Here is a 24,351-nt window from a genome sequence, read left to right on the forward strand (position 1 = left end):
TTTTAACCTAATTCATTAAGAGAAACACACAAGAAGAGAATTAGAGAATAAGGGAGGCAGGAGAAGGCAAAAGATTGGAGTTTATCTTCTTGTTGATTTCAAGGAATCTCTTTATCAGATCTAATGACTACTCCACGTAAGTACTCATCTGTAATTATCACTGCAATCAAGATCCTCTAAATTTATGTTTACATGTGGTATTAGAGCAGGATTGTGATTGCAGTTATAGTTCTGATTAATGTTTCAATTATGTCTTTTGAATGAAATTAATGTTTAATTATGATGTTATGATTTTCATTCATGGTTGATTATTTACTCGTTTGATTATGATTGTTTCCGCTGCCCTAATTGAATTATTTCAATTCTTATGATGCCCTAATTGAATTATTTCAATTCTTATGATGTCCTAATCGAATTATTTCAATTCGTATGATGTTTGTATTTTATTGTTTATGGTTCTTAATCGCACATCTACACTGTTCACCGACAGCACTATTCACGAGCACTGTTCACGCAGAAAGTTACTGTTCATCAGTTTTGAGTGTCGGATTTTGATGTTATAATAATGTTTTTCGAGTGTAAACGGCGTTCTAAACCAGACTGCAAAGCAGGGTTAGCGTTTTTAAGCCTAATTCTGACGTCTTCATTGAGTTTCACGACGTTTTTGGTTAAAAATTATGATTTTTTGTTTTATTCATAATAGTTCTCGATCGAGCTAATGTTTCACTCGATCGAAGCTCTTAAGCATGAATAAGTACCTTCTCGCATTATAGTTTACGATACCTTATGTTTGATTATGTATGCTCGTGTGATATTTATATTATTAAGTACATAAGTTAATATAATTATCATATTGTTATTGTAAGCCTACATATTATTTGTGTAAATATATCATTTGATATCGAATGTAAGAGACTTTCGCATTATGACAAGTTGAAATTCACCACAGTGATTTCATCTCGTACGCGATCAAACCTCATAATGGAATCATATTGAACATTCACATTAGGTTGAGGTTCGCCACAGTGGACTCAAATTATGTAGTGAATTTCCGACTAAGCATCTAACAGAGTAAAGTAACTTGTATTAAGGTTTTACCCACAGGTAACCTGACATTAAAGTGAAACACTCATTAAGGAGAATATACTCTATTATCTAATTAAGCATGTGTAGCTTGTCCACAGATACTATACTTGCCTGATGAATGTTTATGAGTTACTCATTTAAGTTTCAAGTCTTAGTCATAATTGCTATTGTGTGTTAAACTCAAAGCCTAATGTTTTGAGCATTGTTCATAATGCAGTACCGTTGCAAAGTGGTGAGCCGAAGTCGTATGCTCCCAAAAATAAGTAATAAAGTCCTATTACCTTAACTATATAGTAGAGGTAAGTCGGGTGTCGAATCCACAGGGAAGACGATGTAATTAATGTGTAGAAAGTAAAGAGTACAAGTAACAATAATAGGGGGGGTTTTTGTTGATTGAATAAGCTAATGACTAATAAGACAAAGTAATAAAGATGATTAATTCAGATGATTAAAGGTCTTGGGTCAACAAACATCCACTATCAACAAACTAATTGGTCTTCGATTGTCTTTAATTCAATTACTCTCAAGCACTTTATTGTGGAAATACGGGTTCCCTTCTTCCTCTTAGGTATAGTCAACTAACTCGAAACGCGATATTAGAAGACCCTAATTATCGAACAATCTAATCCACGCGTCTAGATTTAATCCAACAACAGCATTAATAATCCAAGGAAGCAATAAAGATAACGATCTTTAACACACGCGGTTAACGATTCGAATTATATGTTTAGTCTCTACTTCGTCTTAATAACGATGAAACGCATACAAATTATTAGGGTAAAGTTTGCTACTTTAGTCTAGATGAGTTGAACAATTACGGATTCAATTTCTAAACTTGCAATAGATTAAAGTAAACAATTACTAATTGATCAGATTAGCAAAAAGAAACAATAATCATAAGATATGAGCAAGAGACATAAACAATACTTGATAAATAAAGAAAGAAAGAACAATCTCACAATTAATTAATCGATAGCTTCAATTGTTGATCCAAGAAAGGGAGGATTAGTTCCTCATAATTTCTAAGCAAAAGTAATTAGGGTTCTAAGAGAGTTTTTTCCCCAAATTACACTTATTGAATGAATAATAGAATGAATGATAATATGAACTTAAAACTTAACCTAATAATAATTATTCCTAAAATAATAATAATAATAATTCCTAGCTGAAAGTTGGAAACAAGGGAAATAAACCACGAGTAGATTTGAGACATGGGCGACCCGCGCCTCAGCCCGCGACCCGCGTGAGTTTCTGTCCAGAATCTTGCGTAAATGTTGCTCCGCGTGCAATTGTGACTTCTTTTGCTTTTTGTTTCTCCATGTTGGGCCATAAGGGAACAAGGCCATGTGGCTATTATCTCCTCAATTGTTAGCCTTTAAATTCTTTGGGCCTGATTACATTAGTGGCCTGGTGACCACATTTCCTTCATTTCCATTAAATCCCATAATTTGCCAACAATTTCACCAAATACTATTAACATTCTCAAATGAGAATTAACACAATTTCACCTGTTAAAACTCACTTATTTAACCAATAATCACCTAAATCAATACTCATATACCGTATTAAACCCGTCTTATCAAACTTCCCCACACTTAGATCTTTACTCGTCCTCGAGTAAATTCAAAGGACTAATTATAAGTTCAAACCAACACCGATCCACAGAAGTATAAGAAAATCAATAAGACTCACAACGCTTGTACCAGACGGTCTTCCACACAACACGGAGAGATAGAATAGTATTGGAAGAATTCTTTTCTTTTACCTAAATCTCTCATTTTGCCTAGAGCACCCGCCCTTGCGGGTTTTCACTCTAGCATATCACTTTTTTTTCACCTCACTCTACTCTCAGTGGCACGCAACTCGATTCTTCATTTTACCCGGAGCGCCCTTTCGGGTTTTCACTCCGTCCTCGGCCACATCCCAATCTTGCCTAGGCGCCCTTTCGGGTTTTCACCTAGCTGTGATACTTTTTCTTTCTTATTTTTTTTTCAATTTTTCTTTTTTTTCAATTTTTTTTTTGCTGAAATAAATAACTGAAATAAACACACCACACAATTACAAAGGTGTACAAATCGGAACGATTCTCCCTCCCCACACTTGAATGAAACATTGTCCTCAATGTTGCAAGGACACAATAAAGGGAAAAGGAGAACAAACCTCAGTCAGACGACTCAATAGACATGCCAATCCTCAACACCGCGTGGAACAGAGCAATCCACGCACCACACCTCCTCCCCACACTTGGCCATTAGCATATTTCATAAAACACAATCACACAAGGCCAACAAAAGATAAGAGTAACCAAAGAAGACTAACGCCCCTTATTACTCCATCCTAACAAATGACCAAGTAACTCTAAAAACATGTGCCAGCAACAGATTGTACATAAATAAAGTACTTCTACAACTCCGGGCTCACATGGTCAATCCTAATCTCCTCTACACCAAATCAACAATCCATCCAACCGCATTAGCAAGGTGCCCACAACAACGCACCGCGGTTTCTCCACACCTTAGCCACTATCCTACCCATCCGGCCTTCTTTGTCTCCCTTCTTATGTCGCCAACAGTAGAAATCAAGGCAGTTCCGATTGTTTTTTTTTTCCTTTTTTTTGGAATTTTTTTTTTTTTTTTTTTTTTTTTTTGCAAAAATTGCACACACAAATCTATGGGTTGCCTCCCAGAAGCGCTGTTGTTTTACGTCGTTGGCTCGACATCTCGCAGAGTGGTAAACCACCCGACTTAAGTGAGAGTCCAGAAAATTACCTTACCAATGGAACGGGGTGAGCACTACTTGATTTGATATATATGACTTGTGTTGCTTTACCGGAGCCTTTCCGGCGAATTAGTTTATCAAACCAAATCTTACCCTTCCTTTTACCAGCCTCAGCATATTTAAGATTCTCCCATAGAAGGATACACCTTTTCTCCTCTCTAGGTGGGGAGTCCTGCAAAATCTCACAATCTTTGCTCGGAAGTGGTGGCTTCCGGCTTCTCATAGAAGTATGGTTAGTAGCAATAGCACAAAGAGAATAAACCGTAGAGCTAGTCCAATTAGGTGGATTAATTTCAAATTTAACCACCCTCCCATTAAACTCCATAGTCAAGGAACCATTAGGAACATCAATTCGGGTTCCTGCGGTCTTTAAGAATGGTCGACCCAATAAAATTGGGACTCCATCGACCTCCTGTGCCATATCCAAAACATAGAAATCAGCAGGAAAAACCAGCTGATCTAGCTTAACCATTACATTCTCTACTACTCCCCTAGGACGAACAGTAGGCCTATTAGCAAGTTGGACTACCACCCTAGTACTTTTTAAAGGACCAAGGTTAAGAGACTCATAAACATGGAAGGGAATGACATTTATCGACGCTCCTAGATCTAACATGGCTCTTTCAAACCGTGTATCACCTATAGTGCAAGGTATAGTAAAGACACCCGGGTCACTACACTTAGGAGGGGTCTTACTCTTAAACAAAGCTGACACAAATTCACTAGCTTTACCCTTTGGCTTTTTCAAACTACGTTCCTTTTGATTTCTTCTAATTGTACAGAGTTCTTTTAAAAACTTTGCATACCTAGGAACACTTTTAATCAAATCAAGTAAAGGAATATTTACCTCGCATTTACGAAAGGTTTCGTAAATATCAGTGTCAGGCTCCTTCTTCCTTGTGTCCTTCAAAGCCTCAGGAAAAGGTGGCAGTGGGTCATATGAAGGCATGGATGATGTCACCTCCTTTGAATTAGATGCATCTTCTTCTCCTCCATCTTTCAGTAGCTTATCATCTTCCACCACTAACTCCTCTTCTTCTTGAATAGTCACCACCTTAGGCTTAGCTTTTGGCTTTTCGATCTCCACCAATTGTCTACCATTTCTCAATGACACAGCACTCACATTCTCTCTAGGATTCAGAACTGTCTGAGATGGTAAAGCACCTGATTGTTTAGCTTCCAGCCGATTGACCGAGCAGAGCAATTGACTAACTTGATTCTCAAGATTCTTGAAATTTTGCTTATTTTCTGTTCTATCTTGAGTGACACTGATGGTAAGAGCCTGAATCATGTCCTCAGTAGACATTGATGAGCTCGGTGTAGCTTGTGGTGGTGCCTGAGGTACGGAGGGTTGCTGTTGTGGTCGCATAATAAACTGACCTCTAGGAGGGCCAGATGATGGGTTAGCTTGAGAATTTACCCAACGGAAGTTGGGATGAGATTTCCATCCTTCATTATAAGTATTAGAGTATGGATCCCATTTCTTGTTTGGAATACTCTCCCATACACCATTCACCGTCTGAGAATCACCCTCTTGCATTTGAGGGCACAAATCGCTAGGATGACCCTTAGTAGAGCATATACCACAAATAACAGCCATTTGTCTGCCAGATAACATATTACGGAGCGTGGAAGCAATATTATCAACCTTTTCCTCCAAGCCAGGATTAACACCCATAGCACTCACTCCTCTCCGTGAAGGTCTTCTCTCAAACTGTCTAGAGGTCTCAGCTAGCTCTGTGATAACCTCCCAAGCTTCATCTGGATTCTTGTTGGCTATATTTCCTCCACAAGCAGAATGAATCATACGACGGTCATCTTGGTTCAATCCACCACAAAAGTACATTATGAGATCATGTTCGGAGTAACCATGGTAGGGGCAACTGGCACATAACTGCTTAAACTTTTCAAGGTACTCGTACAAAGTTTCTCCGTCTTGCTGCTCAATATTACTGATGGCTCTTTTAAGTTGAGCTGATCGAGAAGGCGGAAAATACTTCTCCAAGAATGCTTTCTTCATACCTATCCAAGTAGTGATACTCGCCGGTGGTAGATAATTTATTAACCAGTCTCTCGCATTGCCTTTCAAGGAGAAATGAAAGGCACTCAATTTCAATTGCTCATCTGTAACATCAACTGGCTTCATACCGGTGCACACAATATGAAAGTCCGAAAGATGCTTATTCGGATCCTCAATACTCGTCCCACTGAAACTCGGTAATTGATGTATCAATCCAGATTTCAGTTCAAAGGTAACTCCATCATCCAATGCTGGAAAAGTGATGCATAATGGCTGAACAACAAGATTAGGAGTTGTGAGCTCCTTTAATGTACGGGTCTCTCGGGCCATATTCTCAGTGGTAATAGAAATTTCCGACGTATCTGAATCAGAGTGTATATCCTTCTCGGAATCTGGGTGCTCAAAAACAACTAACTGGCTCCCACTGATATATCTCAACCTGAAAAGTGTTCGTTCAATCTCTGAGTTGTAAGGCTTGAGTGGATGGTTAGTAGAACGAGTATTATGCATAAACAAAACTAAAACAAAACTAAGACTCTATACTACAAAACACAAAAATTAACTATTGCCTTCCCCGGCAACGGCGCCAAAATTTGGTGAGCCGAAGTCGTATGCTCCCAAAAATAAGTAATAAAGTCCTATTACCTTAACTATATAGTAGAGGTAAGTCGGGTGTCGAATCCACATGGAAGATGATGTAATTAATGTGTAGAAAGTAAAGAGTACAAGTAACAATAATAGGGGGGGTTTTTGTTGATTGAATAAGCTAATGACTAATAAGACAAAGTAATAAAGATGATTAATTCAGATGATTAAAGGTCTTGGGTCAACAAACATCCACTATCAACAAACTAATTGGTCTTCGATTGTCTTTAATTCAATTACTCTCAAGCACTTTATTGTGGAAATACGGGTTCCCTTCTTCCTCTTAGGTATAGTCAACTAACTCGAAACGCGATATTAGAAGACCCTAATTATCGAACAATCTAATCCACGCGTCTAGATTTAATCCAACAACAGCATTAATAATCCAAGGAAGCAATAAAGATAACGATCTTTAACACACGCGGTTAACGATTCGAATTATATGTTTAGTCTCTACTTCGTCTTAATAACGATGAAACGCATACAAATTATTAGGGTGAAGTTTGCTACTTTAGTCTAGATGAGTTGAACAATTACGGATTCAATTTCTAAACTTGCAATAGATTAAAGTAAACAATTACTAATTGATCAGATTAGCAAAAAGAAACAATAATCATAAGATATGAGCAAGAGACATAAACAATACTTGATAAATAAAGAAAGAAAGAACAATCTCACAATTAATTAATCGATAGCTTCAATTGTTGATCCAAGAAAGGGAGGATTAGTTCCTCATAATTTCTAAGCAAAAGTAATTAGGGTTCTAAGAGAGTTTTTTCCCCAAATTACACTTATTGAATGAATAATAGAATTAATGATAATATGAACTTAAAACTTAACCTAATAATAATTATTCCTAAAATAATAATAATAATAATTCCTAGCTGAAAGTTGGAAACAAGGGAAATAAACCACGAGTAGATCTGAGACACGGGCGACCCGCGCCTCAGCCCGCGACCCGCGTGAGTTTCTGTCCAGAATCTTGCGTAAATGTTGCTCCGCGTGCAATTGTGACTTCTTTTGCTTTTTGTTTCTCCATGTTGGGCCATAAGGGAACAAGGCCATGTGCCTATTATCTCCTCAATTGTTAGCCTTTAAATTCTTTGGGCCTGATTACATTAGTGGCCCGGTGACCACATTTCCTTCATTTCCATTAAATCCCATAATTTGCCAACAATTTCACCAAATACTATTAACATTCTCAAATGAGAATTAACACAATTTCACCTGTTAAAACTCACTTATTTAACCAATAATCACCTAAATCAATACTCATATACCGTATTAAACCCGTCTTATCACAAAGCTCTCTCAATAACTGTGTCCAAGCTGTTCCACAACTTGATGGTACTAATTACTCAAAATGGAAAGAGCATCTCGAGTTCTATTTAGGGATCCTTGAACTCGATCAAGTGCTTACTAGGTCAGCTCCAGCTGAACCAGCTTCTGATGCGAGTAAAGAAGTACTTGAAGAGTATAACTGGTGGAAGAAATCTGATAGTCTTTGCCTAAAGTTTTTGCGTCTTACCACTGCACCAAACATTAAGTGCTCCATTTCGAGAGACAGTCGTAACACAGCCCCAAGTAAGTACATGGAAAGCATTAAGGAACGCTTTCGGACTCACCGATAAAGCGGTAGTCGGAAGGCTTATGTCTGAACTTACCACTGCTAAGTATAATGAGAGTGTAACCACCATGCAGCAGCATGTGTTACACATGACGAATCTGGCAGCTAAGTTGGGAAAACTGGGCATGGAAGTTGAGGATCTGTTCCTCGCCTTGATTTATCATCAACTCTTTGCGATAAGTTTGATGCTTTCCATCTTCATTACAACACCGTTAAGGAAATTTTGAGTGTTAATGAATTAACCAATAAACTGGTTCAGGAAGCAGCAAGAATCAAACAGAAAGATGAGGCTGATGCCTCAAGTAAGAGTACTGGCTTATCCCAGGCACATCATGTGCATCATGTAAGCGGGAAATCTAAGGGTAAGTTTTGAAACAGAAAGGGCATGAAGTCTGGCCTTTATGATAAGCTGTCTGGATCTGGCATAAAGAAGGATATTAAGAAGCAGGAAAGTTGTTTTTTCTGTAAGAAACCTGGGCACTTTCAGAATGACTGCATAAAGCGTAAGAATTTGTTCGAAAAGAAGGGTAAGCCTTTGGCTTTAGTATGTTTCGAATCAAATTATGTTGAAGTTTCTTCTAATACATGGTGGCTAGATTCAGGCTCTAATGTACATGTTTCGAATTCCTTGAAGGGATTCCTTACGACAAGAACCATAAATCCAAATGAGGCCTCCTTATACATGGGGAATAAAGATAAAGCCTCCGTAGAAGCCATTGGAAGGTTTAGCTTGGAATTAAGCACTGGATTTAAGTTGAAGTTGGAGGATACCCTTTATGTTCCCTCCTTCAGGCGCAATTTAATTTCAGTTTCTAAGTTAGATAATGATGGTTTTAAATTAAGTTTTGGACAAGGTTGTTTCAGTATGTTTCGAGACAATATTTTTGTTGGTTCTGGAATTTTGGAAAACGGATTGTATCGAATTTATTTAGATAAATTGTTTTCAGAATCTCTTTGTGTTTCTCATAATGTTTCCCTGCATAATAATGTTAGTTCGAAACGTGGAAGGTCTAATGAAAGTTCCTTCTTCTTGTGGCATAAACGTTTGGCCCATATTTCAAGAGAAAGAATGAGCATATTGGTTAAAGACAATATACTACCTTCTCTTGATTTTACGGATTTTGAGACGTGTGTGGAATGCATTAAGGGTAAGCAAACCAAACACACCAAGAAAGGGTCCACAAGAAGTACTGCTCTTTTAGAAATTATACATACAAACATATGTGGTCCATTTGATGTTCCCTCCATGAGCGGAGAGAAATATTTCATCACCTTTATTGATGATTATTCACGTTATTGTTATCTTTATCTTTTGCATGAAAAATCTTAATCAGTAAACGCTTTAGAGGTTTACATTAAGGAGGGGGAAAGGCAATTGGGAAAGAAAGTGAAAATCGTAAGGTCAGATAAGGGTGGTGAATATTTGTTGGAATATGTGTCCTCCGACAATAATGCGATCACGACTGTTGATCATAATGATCACATGTTTAAGTCTCATTAAAATGAATGCAATTGGGAAGTAATATTGTTACTGTCAACTGGTCAACATATATCGGTAATGATTGGCTGACTAGAGTTTGACATTACTGTCGTGTGACGGTGGTGATCAGTTGACCCCCTAGGTCATACCTAAAGGGCAATACTCTTAATTGATCATTTAATTAATCGTATAATGTTACGAGTTAATTAAATTACTTGAAAAATTGACGGACGATTTTGGAAGTAAAATTTACGTATCAAATTGAAATGTGATTAAATGAGATACGGCCTGAGTAATCGAATTGTATTATTACTCGGGTGAAATTATTGTTTAAAGAAACGATTGGATTTGAATGAATCATTATAAATGCGATTTATAAATTGGTAAAATTTTGGCACAAGTAATTATAATAATTACTAAGTCGATTTTTGTATGTGACGTATTTTTGATAATACGTTGATTTTTAATATGTTAAAAATACACAACAAATTTATGTGACATGTAACATGTGACATATAGACAATTGACAAAAATAATATGGAATCCATATTATAGATGTGCCGAAAATTTGGAAGAGGATTAGGATTAATATTGTGTTTGCAATTAGTGGTAAACATAATGATTAAAATAGGAGAGTAGCCATGCAACCCTATTTACCTTGTGAAGGCAAACTAATGCATGCATTGGGTCTTTCTCTTCCCCTCTCCTCTCCTCTTTCACGGTTCACCAAAAGAAAAAGAAAAAGGGTTTTGTCTTTTATTTTGGATATACACTACATGAAAGATTGTAGATATTCATTCATTACTTACTTCAAAATATTTTTAGAAAGAGAAAAACCTCTAAAAATCCTTCTCCTCTACCCGGTTTTAGGAGCTAAAAATACCAACTATTTTGGTTCAATTTTTCATAAGATTAATATTATACTAGATCAAATAATATTAATTAGATTAAGAGAAAGCCTTGGGTATAAAGCTTAGGGAGAGATCTTATACTTAGATCTTGTTCATCCATAAGGGAAAGCTCAAGAACAAGAGAGAAAGGTGATCTCTCTTGTGCCCAATATAACCGAAAATCACCAAAGTAAGGACTTGATTTCTCCTCTATTTTATTATTGTTTGCATGCATAAAATCCGTTTTAATTTTATGACAAATTAATTTAGACATATATGAGTATGTTAGTATGTATATGAATCTACATTTCCTTCAATCGGTATCATGAGCCACGGTTGTTTGCATGCAAATTGGTTAAAAGTTTTTCCGAGTTATAAGAATAACAAATAAAACTTGTAAAATTTGTGTTATTATGATATATCATGAAATTATTACATGCATGTTAATATTTCTGGTCCTAAAGTGTTTTAGGATATTTTGGTTATTTTTCGGATTTTTATTGTTCATAATTTACAATAATGACATTTAAATGTGATTTTATGAGTAAAAATGTCATTTTTGGTCTAAAATTTGCTATACTTCGAATTTTCCAGTAATTTTTGGATATGTTGTCACATATATTATTTTGAGATAACCTGTAAATTTTCATAATTTGTGGACTTGTTATGCTCGAAAAATGGATTTTTCATTTTTAATTCGGATTTAAAGTGAAAAATAGGTTAATATGAGTTAAGTTTCGAATCTGGTCATAGAAATTTTATATGTTGTCACATGAAATTTTACAAGATGTGTGTAAAATAATTGGCCATAAAGAAGTCCTTATGCATGATTTATGGATTTTTGAAGAAAAATAGCATAAATAGTGACATTATTAGTTAAAAATTAATAAAACATAATCTATGACTTAGGAAAAACGTCTAATGTTGCTTTTTATTATCTTTTTCAGATCTAAAATTGAAAAGTTAATGGATATAATTTTTCCTCATGTTTTATGTTTATTTTAGTTAAAATCGATAAACCGCAACATTGTTTTTCCGGAAATTTTCGAAATTTTTAACCTAAGATTTTGAACATTATGAGTGTCATGGTAATTTTTCCAGAATGTTCATGAATTTAAATTTCAAATTTTGAATTTATTTGAAGTTTTGTGTTTTATTTGAAGTTTAATAGCTTATTTTTGTAATTTTGGTCCATTTATGAACAATTTTATAAGATATGGGTTAATTATGGTCAAATTATTAGTGAAGACTATATTTTGAGTCCTAAGTGGTTAGGGTAATTAACTAGTGCATAAATATGAGTTTATGCATTTTTGTGATTATAAAATGTTGACATCACGCAAATCCGTAAAAACCGAGTAATATACGATATTGGCTAATTAAAGGCGATTTAGCATAAAATTGAGCATGTTCTTACATATTATAATGCTGCATTTTCTTTATGATTGTCATATTTTAATTTATGTAATTTTGAATTATGTATTTTACTTAGTATGGCCTTAGATTTTAATTGGTATTTCCCGAAATGTATGGGAATATCGATTCGGTTGTAATTTTTATTGTGATCTCGTATCACCGTTTTGTAATTTAATAGATTTATTTTATTTTAGTTACAAATGTATAATAGGAAATTATGTAATTCATTATGTAATTTTAATTATCTTGGAGTTCCTAAAGACGGATTTCTTCAAGAAGGCGATACATAAAGACAGTGTTACCTCGAGATGCGTGCCACAACCGAAGTTCAAGGGACCAATGGAGTTGGTTTCCGAATATGAAATAGTTAAAGAGTTTTCTATTTTAGGAAAGGCCATACTAGGATTTATTTACTTTTATGCTTGCATTTTATTTTATGTCACATGCATTGCTAAATCGCCATAACTAAACATGCATTGTCATTTTATCGAGTTCATCGACCGTGTCAATTAGAATTATCGTAGTTCACCGCTTTGGTTCACTTAAAACGTGATAGATAATAAATTGACATGACCTCTCGCTAAAACAATTAATTGAGACATAGCCTTACCAAATAGTAGAAACCATGAAAACCTATTTCGCGAGGGAGTGCGCTCTGCTACCCCGGGGTACAAACCTTGTTACGTAGGGGAAGTGGGTGATGAATGTTAATCCACCGAATTCATGTTGATAAAGGTTGCATCGGCTACCCCGTGCCTAAGTTGATATGGGTTTGGATAATGGACACATTTATTCGAAATTTGGATTGAACTCAACAAAAGTATTTAATAAGGGTTGCATCGGCTACCCCGTGCCCTTGTTGATGTGTTTTGGGCTATAGATAAACATTAGAGTAATTTTATCGACCAAGAGTTCTAAAAGTAGAATCGATTAAAAGGTTAATCCACCGAGTTATATTGATGAAGGTTGCATCGGCTACCCCGTGCCTAAGTTAATATGAATTTGGATCTTGGAATCATTTATCATAGTTGGGTAGAGGTCAGTATGTAAATGCTATACTTGTTTACAAGTATTTATAAAACGATGAATGTTAAGTTTTCCACTATTCCGTTATCATATTGTTCTATTTCTTTACCACAATTCATATACGATATCATTTCGATTTTGATTCAAATCTCCATTAAAATATCGTAACTAAAGACAAAATATGAATTTGCTTCTAAAACCTCATATGAACCATTGCTAAGGATCTCTTGAAAGGAGTATAGATTAATGTTATTCATTATCAAACAGGTTTTTGATTCTAGACTAACACATCTACTTACAATGGATTATGTTTCATATACTTAATTGAATTAAGTACCTTGAAGCGATATATTATTTTGGTAATTAGTTTTGTCAGAATTCGTAATTGACCAAAATAACGCAACCACTTCAATGAAAGTTTTAAGACTAAAACAAACCTATGAAGAGTAATCTTCATTAATTCAATTTTGCTTCTCAAAGCAAAGACTCATTGAAATGAGTGGGAGCATTCTCTTAAACCGTTAAGATGGCGACGAGGTTCAAGAAATAAAGATTATAATGGAATTGATACAAGGTAATGTTAAAGGTAAAGTTGTTGAGAATAACGATACTAAACCTATCAATCCCGACCGATAAAGTTTCCATTGTCTTAAAATGTTGGACACGAGAAAGGAAACTACCCCAAATTATTGAAGAATCAACAAATTAGTTGTGGGACATCTAATAGGATCTTCTTCTTTAAATGTTTATATGATTGACATAAATTTTGCTAGTACCACTTCGTCAATATTAGAAACCGGTGGTGGTTTACATCGTTGTACTTGATACATAGAATGATTAGAATATGACGACTAGCATCAATGATGTCGAGAGATAGAGTCATTGTGTACTCAATCTAGTTTTCGGGTTTGGAGTTGTACTTAATTGTGACTATTAAGTACATAAACTCTAAATAAGAATACATACTTGTTAAGATACAAAAGAGGTTTCACTTTTGTGACCCTTTACACCACGATTTGATATATGGCTAGCCCATTATCAAGGTGATAATATTCTAAACCAAACTAGAATGATATATCATGTAGATGATGTAAGATTCAAATTGGTAACCCAAGATTAAACCTTAAATTTTGAAATGATGAACGCAAAGAGTTATCGAGTACTCTTGAAACCATTAGATCGTTAATGGTATATGCGTATCTTGTATTCAAAGCAAGATGTCTCGTGCCTTTTGTTTGGAAAAGGAGATCGAGATTGTAAATCATTGATCCAAAATAGGTTGATCATTTTTTTACCAACGATTTAAGTTGACACTAGTGTGTTCACTTAATAAGGTAAATAGAGAAATCCTTGAAGAAGTTCAAAAGTTCAAGGAATCACGATTTAGTCGTAATGGGATTATCAAAGTGAAGACTTTGACATAAGCCAAAGGAAATGTGATATAGTATCACAAGTTAATCTCTCTCAGCACGCATTATGAAATAATGTGTGATTAGATAAGAAATCAAACGCTATTCGATATGGTTTGGATTTCAATCAAGTTACTTTGAGTTACTTGATCCATTTGGGGATTTTATCATTTTTGTCTAAATTATTTTTCCACTAAATCGAATCATATGATATATGAAATGGTAAGGGTACCATGGTTGTAAGTTTTCACAAGAAACAAATACTCATTTTTCCCTTGCAATTATCACGAGTACGACGGGTTTGCGGCTCGTGAAGCTGTCTTTCTAAAATACAAGTTTATTTCTAGAAGACAGAGTGGGAGAAATTATTCAAGAGCCACAAAGATGTTATGTCGCAAGAAACTGGACTTTCTTGACTACATGAGACGTCGCAAGAAACTGGACTTTCTTGACTACATGAAACGTTTTGTGTAAGACGTTGTTTCTTTAAAACCTAGGAGGTTAAATTCGTCACTTGTTAAAGATGATGAATTCATGCTACTTTTAAGAAAGTAAAGAGCTTATAACTTACAAAAGAAATTGTTTGATTCAAGTTGATTACTTCTAGAAGGTAATCAACAAATGACTTACATAAGAGTGTTTAAGTCACAACTCAATACTAAGGCTTAGAGCCATGAAAATCCGAAATAAAAAGGCTTGATTAGTTGCAAAGGGTTTTGCACTAATAAAGAGAGATTTCAAGGCTTGATTAGTTGCAAAGGGTTTTGCACTAATAAAGTGAGATTTCAAGGTTGATTGGTTGCAAAGGGTTTTTACACCAATTGAAATGCTTAAGTCTATTTGGATCTTCTTAGGGATTGTGTTTCATTATTATGAAATACATAGCGAGTGAATCTAAAACCCACTTCTTCAATTAGAAGGAATGTATTCAATACATGTCTTGAGTTTTGTAGATTCTTGCAATCCTAAGATAATGTGAAACTTAAGAGAGGGTCTTAAGTAGGACATCAATGAGTTGTAATCAACATTTTATTCATGTGATAAAACATTTCTCGATAAGTCAAGAAGTTGTGTTTATACATGGAGTTTAGTGGGAGTTACGGAAATTTTAATTAGTCCGATATGTGGATGACATATTGATCATTGAGAATGATTTAAGACTTTTGGAGTATTATAATACATCTTGAATATCCGGATTTATGAAGATAAATCCACATGATAATAGCGTCAGTAAGAAGTCTTATGTTGATAAGATTCATGACTAGTTCAATTAAATTGAACATATTTGATTGATTCCATTTGCTTCCGCTGCCGAATCAATTAAAAAGAAATGATGTGCAACACTTCATATACTTTGAGTATGATGAATTGTTTTCAAAATCGAACTTAAGTAATCTTTGCCAAGTAAGCCAGAAAGATTACCCTTAAGGGCATGCAGAAGCATTAAGGAAGTAAAGCAAAGTGTTTATGATGCAATTTTGTGTAAGGGTGTTACACAATTGACAATTGACAATTGAGGTTGCGCATGGTTTCCGACAAAACCATAATCAAAACACATTAGGATGGTTAAGATACCATTGTGGCTATAATAATTAAGAAGTAGATTTTCTAGAATCGTTCTAGGCAATAAAGAACAATGAGAGATATTTATAACGGAAATTGAGTACACTTGCAATCATGAGATGTGCAAGAGGATGAGTCCGGCACACTGTGAAACCAGTGGGAGCTATTCTTAGGCTAAGAGGGCCTATGTCTTGATTGGATCTCGACACGTACTCGGAAAGTTTTGTGATGCAAATGTATACATTACAAATGAAATTGAGTATGTAGTAAGGTTGAGTAAGGTACAAGAAGTTGATAAAACCTACTAACCAAAGCCTTTTCAAAGGCTAAACATGATGAGTCATGTCATTTCAATTGAACTGAAATTAACAACTACATGCAAGATCAAATTAGATTATAGAATATGAAATAGTAATCAGGCATTCACTATTCATATGTGATAATCGCATTTATCGTTCGAGTTTTTCTTTAAAAACTCCTTTTATACTTTGTTACATCCAAACGGGTTGTAGTGACAATTGAACCCCGTTAAAGTGAACACGGATTAACATTGTATTCGCCCATAGTCATTTGTATGAGGTGACGTCTCGAAATGACTATAGTGTGATGCGATTGATGGCAAGTTCAAATGCCATAGAGTCATGTGAGATGACTAGTCGATCACATAGGCAGACAGTTAGGAACTTTTTGTCGGGCCTAATGACCGCTTATAGAGTTCTGGCAAATTTATATATAGCCTGGTCGTGGCAAGAGCTGCTATAGTATTCAAATGAGTCGATTCTTTTGACTAAAGACTATTCACCTAAGATGGCTCAGTTTCAGATTAACTTTGATTTGTGTTACTACGACCTTCGTAAATGGGGTCAAATGGGCATATTTTGGGTTATGATGGTTGTGGCTAGTCGAAGGGAATGAGTGCGATAGGAATTGTCCATCCCCTTGTCGGGTTAAAACAATATCTCAAGGCCACTCGAGGAGTAATGAACGGGAAATGCGTGGCCACGCTCGGAAGGTATCCGAGTGGATAAATCCGGTCAATCGTTATTCTCCAGATCGAGGAAACCACTCTCGATATGATCACTTGCAAGTACGACCGAAAGACACCTTGCATTGAGTGGGAGATAGTAATAGGACAAGAGAATTGGTGACGCACACTTGTCGAGGACAAGTGGGAGATTGTTGGAATATGTGTCCTCCGACAATAATGCGATCACGACTGTTGATCATAATGATCACATGTTTAAGTCTCATTAAAATGAATGCAATTGGGAAGTAATATTGTTAATGTCAACCTGGTCAACATATATCGGTAATGATTGGTGACTAGAGTTTGACATTACTGTCGTGTGACGGTGGTGATCGATTGACCCCTAGGTCATACCTAAAGGGCAATACTCTTAATTGATCATTTAATTAATCGTATAATGTTACGAGTTAATTAAATTACTTGAAAAATTGACGGACGATTTTGGAAGTAAAATTTACGTATCAAATTGAAATGTGATTAAATGAGATACGGCCTGAGTAATCGAATTGTATTATTACTCGGGTGAAATTATTGTTTAAAGAAACGATTGGATTTGAATGAATCATTATAAATGCGATTTATAAATTGGTAAAATTTTGGCACAAGTAATTATAATAATTACTAAGTCGATTTTTGTATGTGACGTATTTTTGATAATACGTTGATTTTTAATATGTTAAAAATACACAACAAATTTATGTGACATGTAACATGTGACATATAGACAATTGACAAAAATAATATGGAATCCATATTATAGATGTGCCGAAAATTTGGAAGAGGATTAGGATTAATATTGTGTTTGCAATTAGTGGTAAACATAATGATTAAAATAGGAGAGTAGCCATGCAACCCTATTTACCTTGTGAAGGCAAACTAATGCATGCATTGGGTCTTTCTCTTCCCCTCTCCTCTCCTCTTTCACGGTTCACCAAAAGAAAAAGAAAAAGGGTTTTGTCTTTTATTTTGGATATACACTACATGAAAGATTGTAGATATTCATTCATTACTTACTTCAAAATATTTTTAGAAAGAGAAAAACCTCTAAAAATCCTTCTCCTCTACCCGGTTTTAGGAGCTAAAAATACCAACTATTTTGGTTCAATTTTTCATAAGATTAATATTATACTAGATCAAATAATATTAATTAGATTAAGAGAAAGCCTTGGGTATAAAGCTTAGGGAGAGATCTTATACTTAGATCTTGTTCATCCATAAGGGAAAGCTCAAGAACAAGAGAGAAAGGTGATCTCTCTTGTGCCCAATATAACCGAAAATCACCAAAGTAAGGACTTGATTTCTCCTCTATTTTATTATTGTTTGCATGCATAAAATCCGTTTTAAGTTTATGACAAATTAATTTAGACATATATGAGTATGTTAGTATGTATATGAATCTACATTTCCTTCAATATTATGGCAAATATGATGAATCAGGACAACATCCTGGTCCTTTTGCAAAACTCCTTGAAAGTTTGGGTATTGTCCCTCAGTACACAACTCATGGTTCTCCATGGATGAATGGTGTTGCTGAGAGGCGTAATCGAACCCTATTAGAGGCTGTGAGGACAATGATGAGTAATACCAATCTACCCATGAAGTTGTGGATGCATGCCCTTATGACTGCTGTGTATGTTGGAAATCGGGTTCCCAGTAAAGCAGTTTCAAAGACACCATTTGAACTGTGGAAAAGATGGAAACCGAGTCTTCAACACTTACATGTATGGGGATGCCCAGCAGAGGCACGCATTTATAATCCACATGAAAGGAAGCTTGATCCTAGAACCATTAGTGGTTTCTTTATCGGCTATCCCGAAAAGTCGAAAGGGTATAGGTTTTACTGTCCTACACACAAGACAAGAATTGTTGAAACCGGAAATGCCAAATTCCTTGAGAATGGCGAAGTTAGTGGGAGTGATCAGGTAAGGGATGTCGTCGTCAATGAGGTTAGGGTGGTAATTCCAGTTCCTTTGCCCCCAATTTCTATTGATGAAGTTCCACATAATGATAATGTTGACTCAGTCAATATTGTGGAACCTAATGTTGATGATCCTCTACTCCCGAATGATAACATCACCACTGAGGTTGTTGATACAACACCTGAAATAACATTAAGAAGGTCCACAAGACCTAGAAGGCCAGCTATTTCAGATGACTATGAAGTATATCAATGTGAATTTGACATTAGTGTGGATAATGATCAGGTTACGTTTTCACAAGCTATGAATAGTGATGATTCCGATAAATGGATTAATTCCATGAAAGAAGAGACAGAGTCTATGGCTAAGAATGAGGTCTGGGAGTTGGTCAATTTACCAGTAGGTCATAAGGCTGTCGTCTGCAAGTGGGTCTTTAAGACCAAGCGCGACTCCTTAGATAATATTGAACGACATAAAGCGATTTGGTAGCTAAAGGCTTTAATCGAAAGAAGGCATTGATTATAATGAAACCTTCTCTCCAGTTTCTAAGAAGGATTCTTTACGGATCATTTTAGCTTTAGTAGCTCATTTTGACTTAGAGCTACATCAAATGGATGTGAAAACAACATTCTTTAATGGGAGTTTGGAAGAAGAAGTCTATATGGCTTAGCCTGAAGGCTTCATTATTGATGACAAAGAGGACAAAGTCTGTATATTAAAGAAGTCCATTTATGGGCTTAAGCAAGCTTCTCGGCAATGGTATATTAAGTTCCATAATACCATCACCTCCTTTGGGTTTCAAGAAAACACTGTTGATCAGTGTATATACCTGAAGATCAGTGGGAGTAAGTTTGCATTTTTGGTCTTATATGTCGATGATATACTCATCGCAAGCACTGATTTGGGACTATTACATCAAACTAAAGATTTCCCATCAAGCAACTTTGAGATGAAAGATATGGGAGAGGCGTCCTATGTGATCGGGGTGGAAAGATCTCGAGACAGATCACAAAGGACATTAGGGTTGTCTCAGAAATCCTATATCATGAAGGTCTTAGAAAGATTTAACATGGTAAAATGTAATCCCAATGATGTTCCTATTCAGAAAGGGGATAAGTTCAGCTTAAGTATGTGTCCTAAGACTGAACTAGAACGAAATGCCATGAAAAACTTTCCTTATGCATCTCTAGTTGGAAGCTTAATGTATGCGCAGGTCTGTACAAGACCTGACATAAGTTTTGCAGTGGGTATGTTGGGTCGATATTAGTCCAATCCTGGAATGGGTCATTGGAGTGCGGCTAAGAAAGTTTTAAGGTACTTAAAGGGAACAAGGGACAAAATGCTCACTTATAGACATACTTGATCGACTTGAGGTTATTGGATATCTTGACTCAGATTTTGGAGGATGTGTGGACTTAAGGAAAAGCACATTTGGTTATGTGTTTGCTTTAGGTGGGGAGCAATCTCTGGAAGAGTGCTAACAGACAATTATTGCCTCATCCACTATGGAAGCTGAATTTGTAGCGTGCTTTGAGGCTACTATTCAAGCTTTATGGTTGCGGAACTTTCTTTCAGGGATTAGCATTATGAATTTACATTTGCAAGGCCGCTGAAAATTTCTTTGTGATAATGCCGCATGTTTGTCTTCTTTTCGAAGAATGATAGGTATTCTAAAGGTATAAAACACATGGAAATGAAATACCTATCAGTTAAGGAGGAAGTTCGGAAAAACACTGTGTCAATTGAGCACATCACGACTAGTGCCAATATAGCAGATCCTTTAACTAAGGGGTTACCTCCAAAGACATTTTTAAAGCATGCTACTGATATGGGTCTGGAGGATAATCATTAAGGCTTTTCGTTTGTGTTTGGATCATGCTAGTGTTTTGTAATGATGACACTTACGTTTTGATTAATCAACTTATGTTTTCTTATGATGATGGTTTCCGAACGATTTTCTGTATCGTATTATTGTTATTGTATACATTATTATTGCACGATTAACAGAATCAGTCCTTTTCCTCAAGGACATTATCGGGGATTATGTTTGCTCCTTGTACAGACTGATTATTCTAAATGATTGGTCCGTAGTACATGGAAGGACCACTTCTCTTGTATAGTAGTGTTTCCGCCATGACTCAACCAGTTTTTCGGAATGATCAGGGTAATTAAGATAAACCCATTATGTATTCATTTAGTTTTCTGCGCGACTTATGACTCTGTTTGCACGTGGCATTATGTTTAGGTCAGTAATATGGTCCAAGTGGGAGAATGTAAGAATTATCATATTAATTCTCTATTATGTGGACCTAATTACTGACGTCAGTCACTCTAATAGATAATAGCTAAATATGATGTTTCGGGTTTTTAGTCGGAGTAATAGACTAAGTGGATTACGGTTAATGTTTACAGGCCATTAACATATTAGGCCCACTTATCTAATTATGCCCCTCCTGCCACCTATATAATAAAAGCTACACCTGTTTGTGGTTTTAACCTAATTCATTAAGAGAAACACACAAGAAGAGAATTAGAGAATAAGGGAGGCAGGAGAAGGCAAAAGATTGGAGTTTATCTTCTTGTTGATTTCAAGGAATCTCCTTATCAGATCTAATGACTACTCCACGTAAGTACTCATCTGTAATTATCACTGCAATCAAGATCCTCTAAATTTATGTTTACACTCCACTTTGGCACCACCCTCAACCTATCCAACCACCACACCATAACTACCACAACCGCCTCTAAAGCGACACCACCATCCTGCTATAACTGGATTACGTTGTACGTAACAACAGCGTTCTCATTCATTACCCATTTTTTACACACACCTTCTCAACACCACCACCATCTCCACCACCTGCGATACGTCAACTTCCTCGGTGTTACCATCGTCAGCGGGTGAGGTTAGTGGTTGGGGGAGACTTGGAGAGGGCCTGAACTGGACTTCCTTTTATCCCCACAACCATCGTCTTCCCTAATTGTGTCGCTCAAAATCATCATCATTTATTTATCCTTTTCCCCAAATCAACATAATATTTAACCCAAATTGATGATGATAGGGTCAATTTATAGATTTAATCAGGTTTATTTTATGACAAAACTAAAAGTTTTATAAAAATTGGGTTGGTGATTATAAACGTTTAATTGAGTTGTTGAAACTTGTAATGACAATGGAGATAGGACAGTGGACAAGAATGAAGGAGGGAAGTGGGTGTGAATGTGTGATGGTAAGGATTGGATTTTCCCGGAGGTGGTGCGGCGAGATGGGACGGTGTCGAGATGAAGTGGGGTTATTTGTTGGTGGAGGAGGTGCACGGTGGTTTTAGGTGATTGTCAATGGGTGTGGGTGATGGTAATGATGGAAGAGTTAGTATTATTGTTTTAATAATTTTAGATTTTTTTTAAAATTGTGACCGGATGATCAGGTAACAAATTACCGAGTACATCACGAGAAGACGAAGTTAATAACACGGTTTATTCTGAGATTAAATGAAATTGAGATTATTCCAAGAAGACCACCTTTAGTTTGGATTATTCTTATAAAATAACCCTTCCTAGTAAACTTCTCTCTAATGAAAGTGACCCACCTACTTTATCTCCTCTATACTTTTGTGTACCTTATTATATTACTTAAGAAATGTGTCACTTTCAAATTGAGAAATATATCAATGAAATGGATAGAGTATTTTCTAGTTCGTCATTTAACCCAAAAAATGTGAATGTTAAACTATTTTTGCCTTTATAAATCAAAACCCAGGGATATTTCCCCGACACGCCTTCGAACCCTCGAAGAGAAAACATCATTCCACCTTTTAAGAAGGGAAACTCATAGATGATTCGTTTAGGGCTAGGAGATGAGCCCACAAAGAAAAAAGCATATGACAAGTCATCAGTTGAAAAGACCAAGGCATTCAGATGCGACCCTATTATCCTACATTGAATAGATATTTTATTAAGGAAGGAGATCAAGTCCCTTTCCATGGATTTGCCGATCCTTGGATTTTCGAAGGAAATAAGATAGCAGGAATCGAGGTGTTCTATGACTGTTACTTCATTCCTCAAGAAACAACTCATGTCGTCAAAACTTGTTAGACATCTCGACTCAACGGTTAAGCAGTTTGTAATACTACGGTTTTATGAGCTGTTGGGTACTCTATCGAGTAAGGCTTACTCTGTCGACTAAGTTAGTTTTACGTTCTAGACAGTGTTCTGCCTAATGGGTACTCGATCGAGTAGGGGCTACTCGATCGAGTAGGGGCAACTCGATCGAGTAAGGACTACTCGATCGAGTACCTCAGTTACTCGATCGAGTACGTTGGTTTTTACGGGTTTTGGCTGGGTTTTGATTGCAACGCGAGAATGATATATAAAGTACTTTTCAACAATTTCTTTTACTTTTTACCTCATTCTAAATATTTTACAAACGAGAACAAGTCTACGTTGCATCCTTCTCTCACATTGCTATTAAATCCAACGGCTTGAGTCGTCGGATTTCGGAGTTCCTTACACCTTTGAGATTGTCGTATTGTTGGTAAGATCCTAGTACAGTTTTTATGTTAATTCGTTAATTTTGGTTAAACCCTAATTGTGTAATTTGTGGGTAGTTGGGGAGTATTGTTGATGATGGTTGGTAATTGTATGATTATATATTGATATTAGGCGATTTCGTAGAGGAGCACTTTTGATCTGCTTATTGTGTCGATTTGTGGTGACTGCATTTCAGGTAGGGTTTCCTACTCAGTTATTGTATACATGATATTAAGATGGTTGTTGGTTGTGGGCATGTGATTATATCGTAATTGATTTAGTATTGTTGATATTGTAATTGGTTGTTGTTGATTGCCTGTGGTTCGCGAGGTGCGCTCTCGGCCGAGTGGAGTCACTTTCGAGAGTGGCTTCATGCCCTTGATTCACCCCTTGTGGTTCCCATCACAAGGGGGATGTGCACATTAAGGAACATTGGTTGATCACTCGATGGAGATGAGCGGAGCTTAGGTGGGAACGGTTGCGGTCCCCCACTGAGGGAGTGGATTACTGGTTGCGACTGGTAATCTGGAAGAGCTAGACTTTCAGGCTAGTCAGTTGATTGTTGATGTGACGATGTTGGAGAATTGTGACTGTGTACTTGTTGTTGTATTATCTTACATTGTCAATACAGTAACTGACCCCATTTAATTATTTTAAAAACTGTGGTGATCCATTCGGGGATGGTGAGCAGTTATTGAGCAGGTATGACTTGGATGCGCGAGGGTTAGCTGCGGATGAGTCACCACGAGTCAGCTAGTAGTCTTCGGTTGTTGTGTCGAGACATTTTATTTACTTTAGCTGGATTTTTGGTTGGAACACTTGTATCGTATTTTATCGGTTGGTTTTGCATGTAATCACTTAAAATGTTTACTTAAAGTACGTTCTTTTATGGTCTATTTGATATACTCTACCTCGGGCAACCGAGATGGTAGCAC

At 36.1% G+C, this 24,351-nt stretch overlaps 1 protein-coding gene across 1 annotated transcript; it reads right to left on the reverse strand.

Annotated features, from left to right (window-relative positions):
* Positions 1-3,850: 3,850 nt before the first annotated feature.
* LOC141588342 (uncharacterized) lies at positions 3,851-6,394 on the reverse strand. Its single transcript, XM_074409789.1, has one exon. The coding sequence runs from the start codon at positions 6,392-6,394 to the stop codon at positions 3,851-3,853; it is 2,544 nt and encodes an 847-aa protein (XP_074265890.1).
* Between the last annotated feature and the right edge of the window lie 17,957 nt (positions 6,395-24,351).

Source organism: Silene latifolia, chromosome 6 (genome assembly GCF_048544455.1).
Source record: "Silene latifolia isolate original U9 population chromosome 6, ASM4854445v1, whole genome shotgun sequence".
NCBI classification, from domain to species: Eukaryota; Viridiplantae; Streptophyta; class Magnoliopsida; order Caryophyllales; family Caryophyllaceae; genus Silene; species Silene latifolia.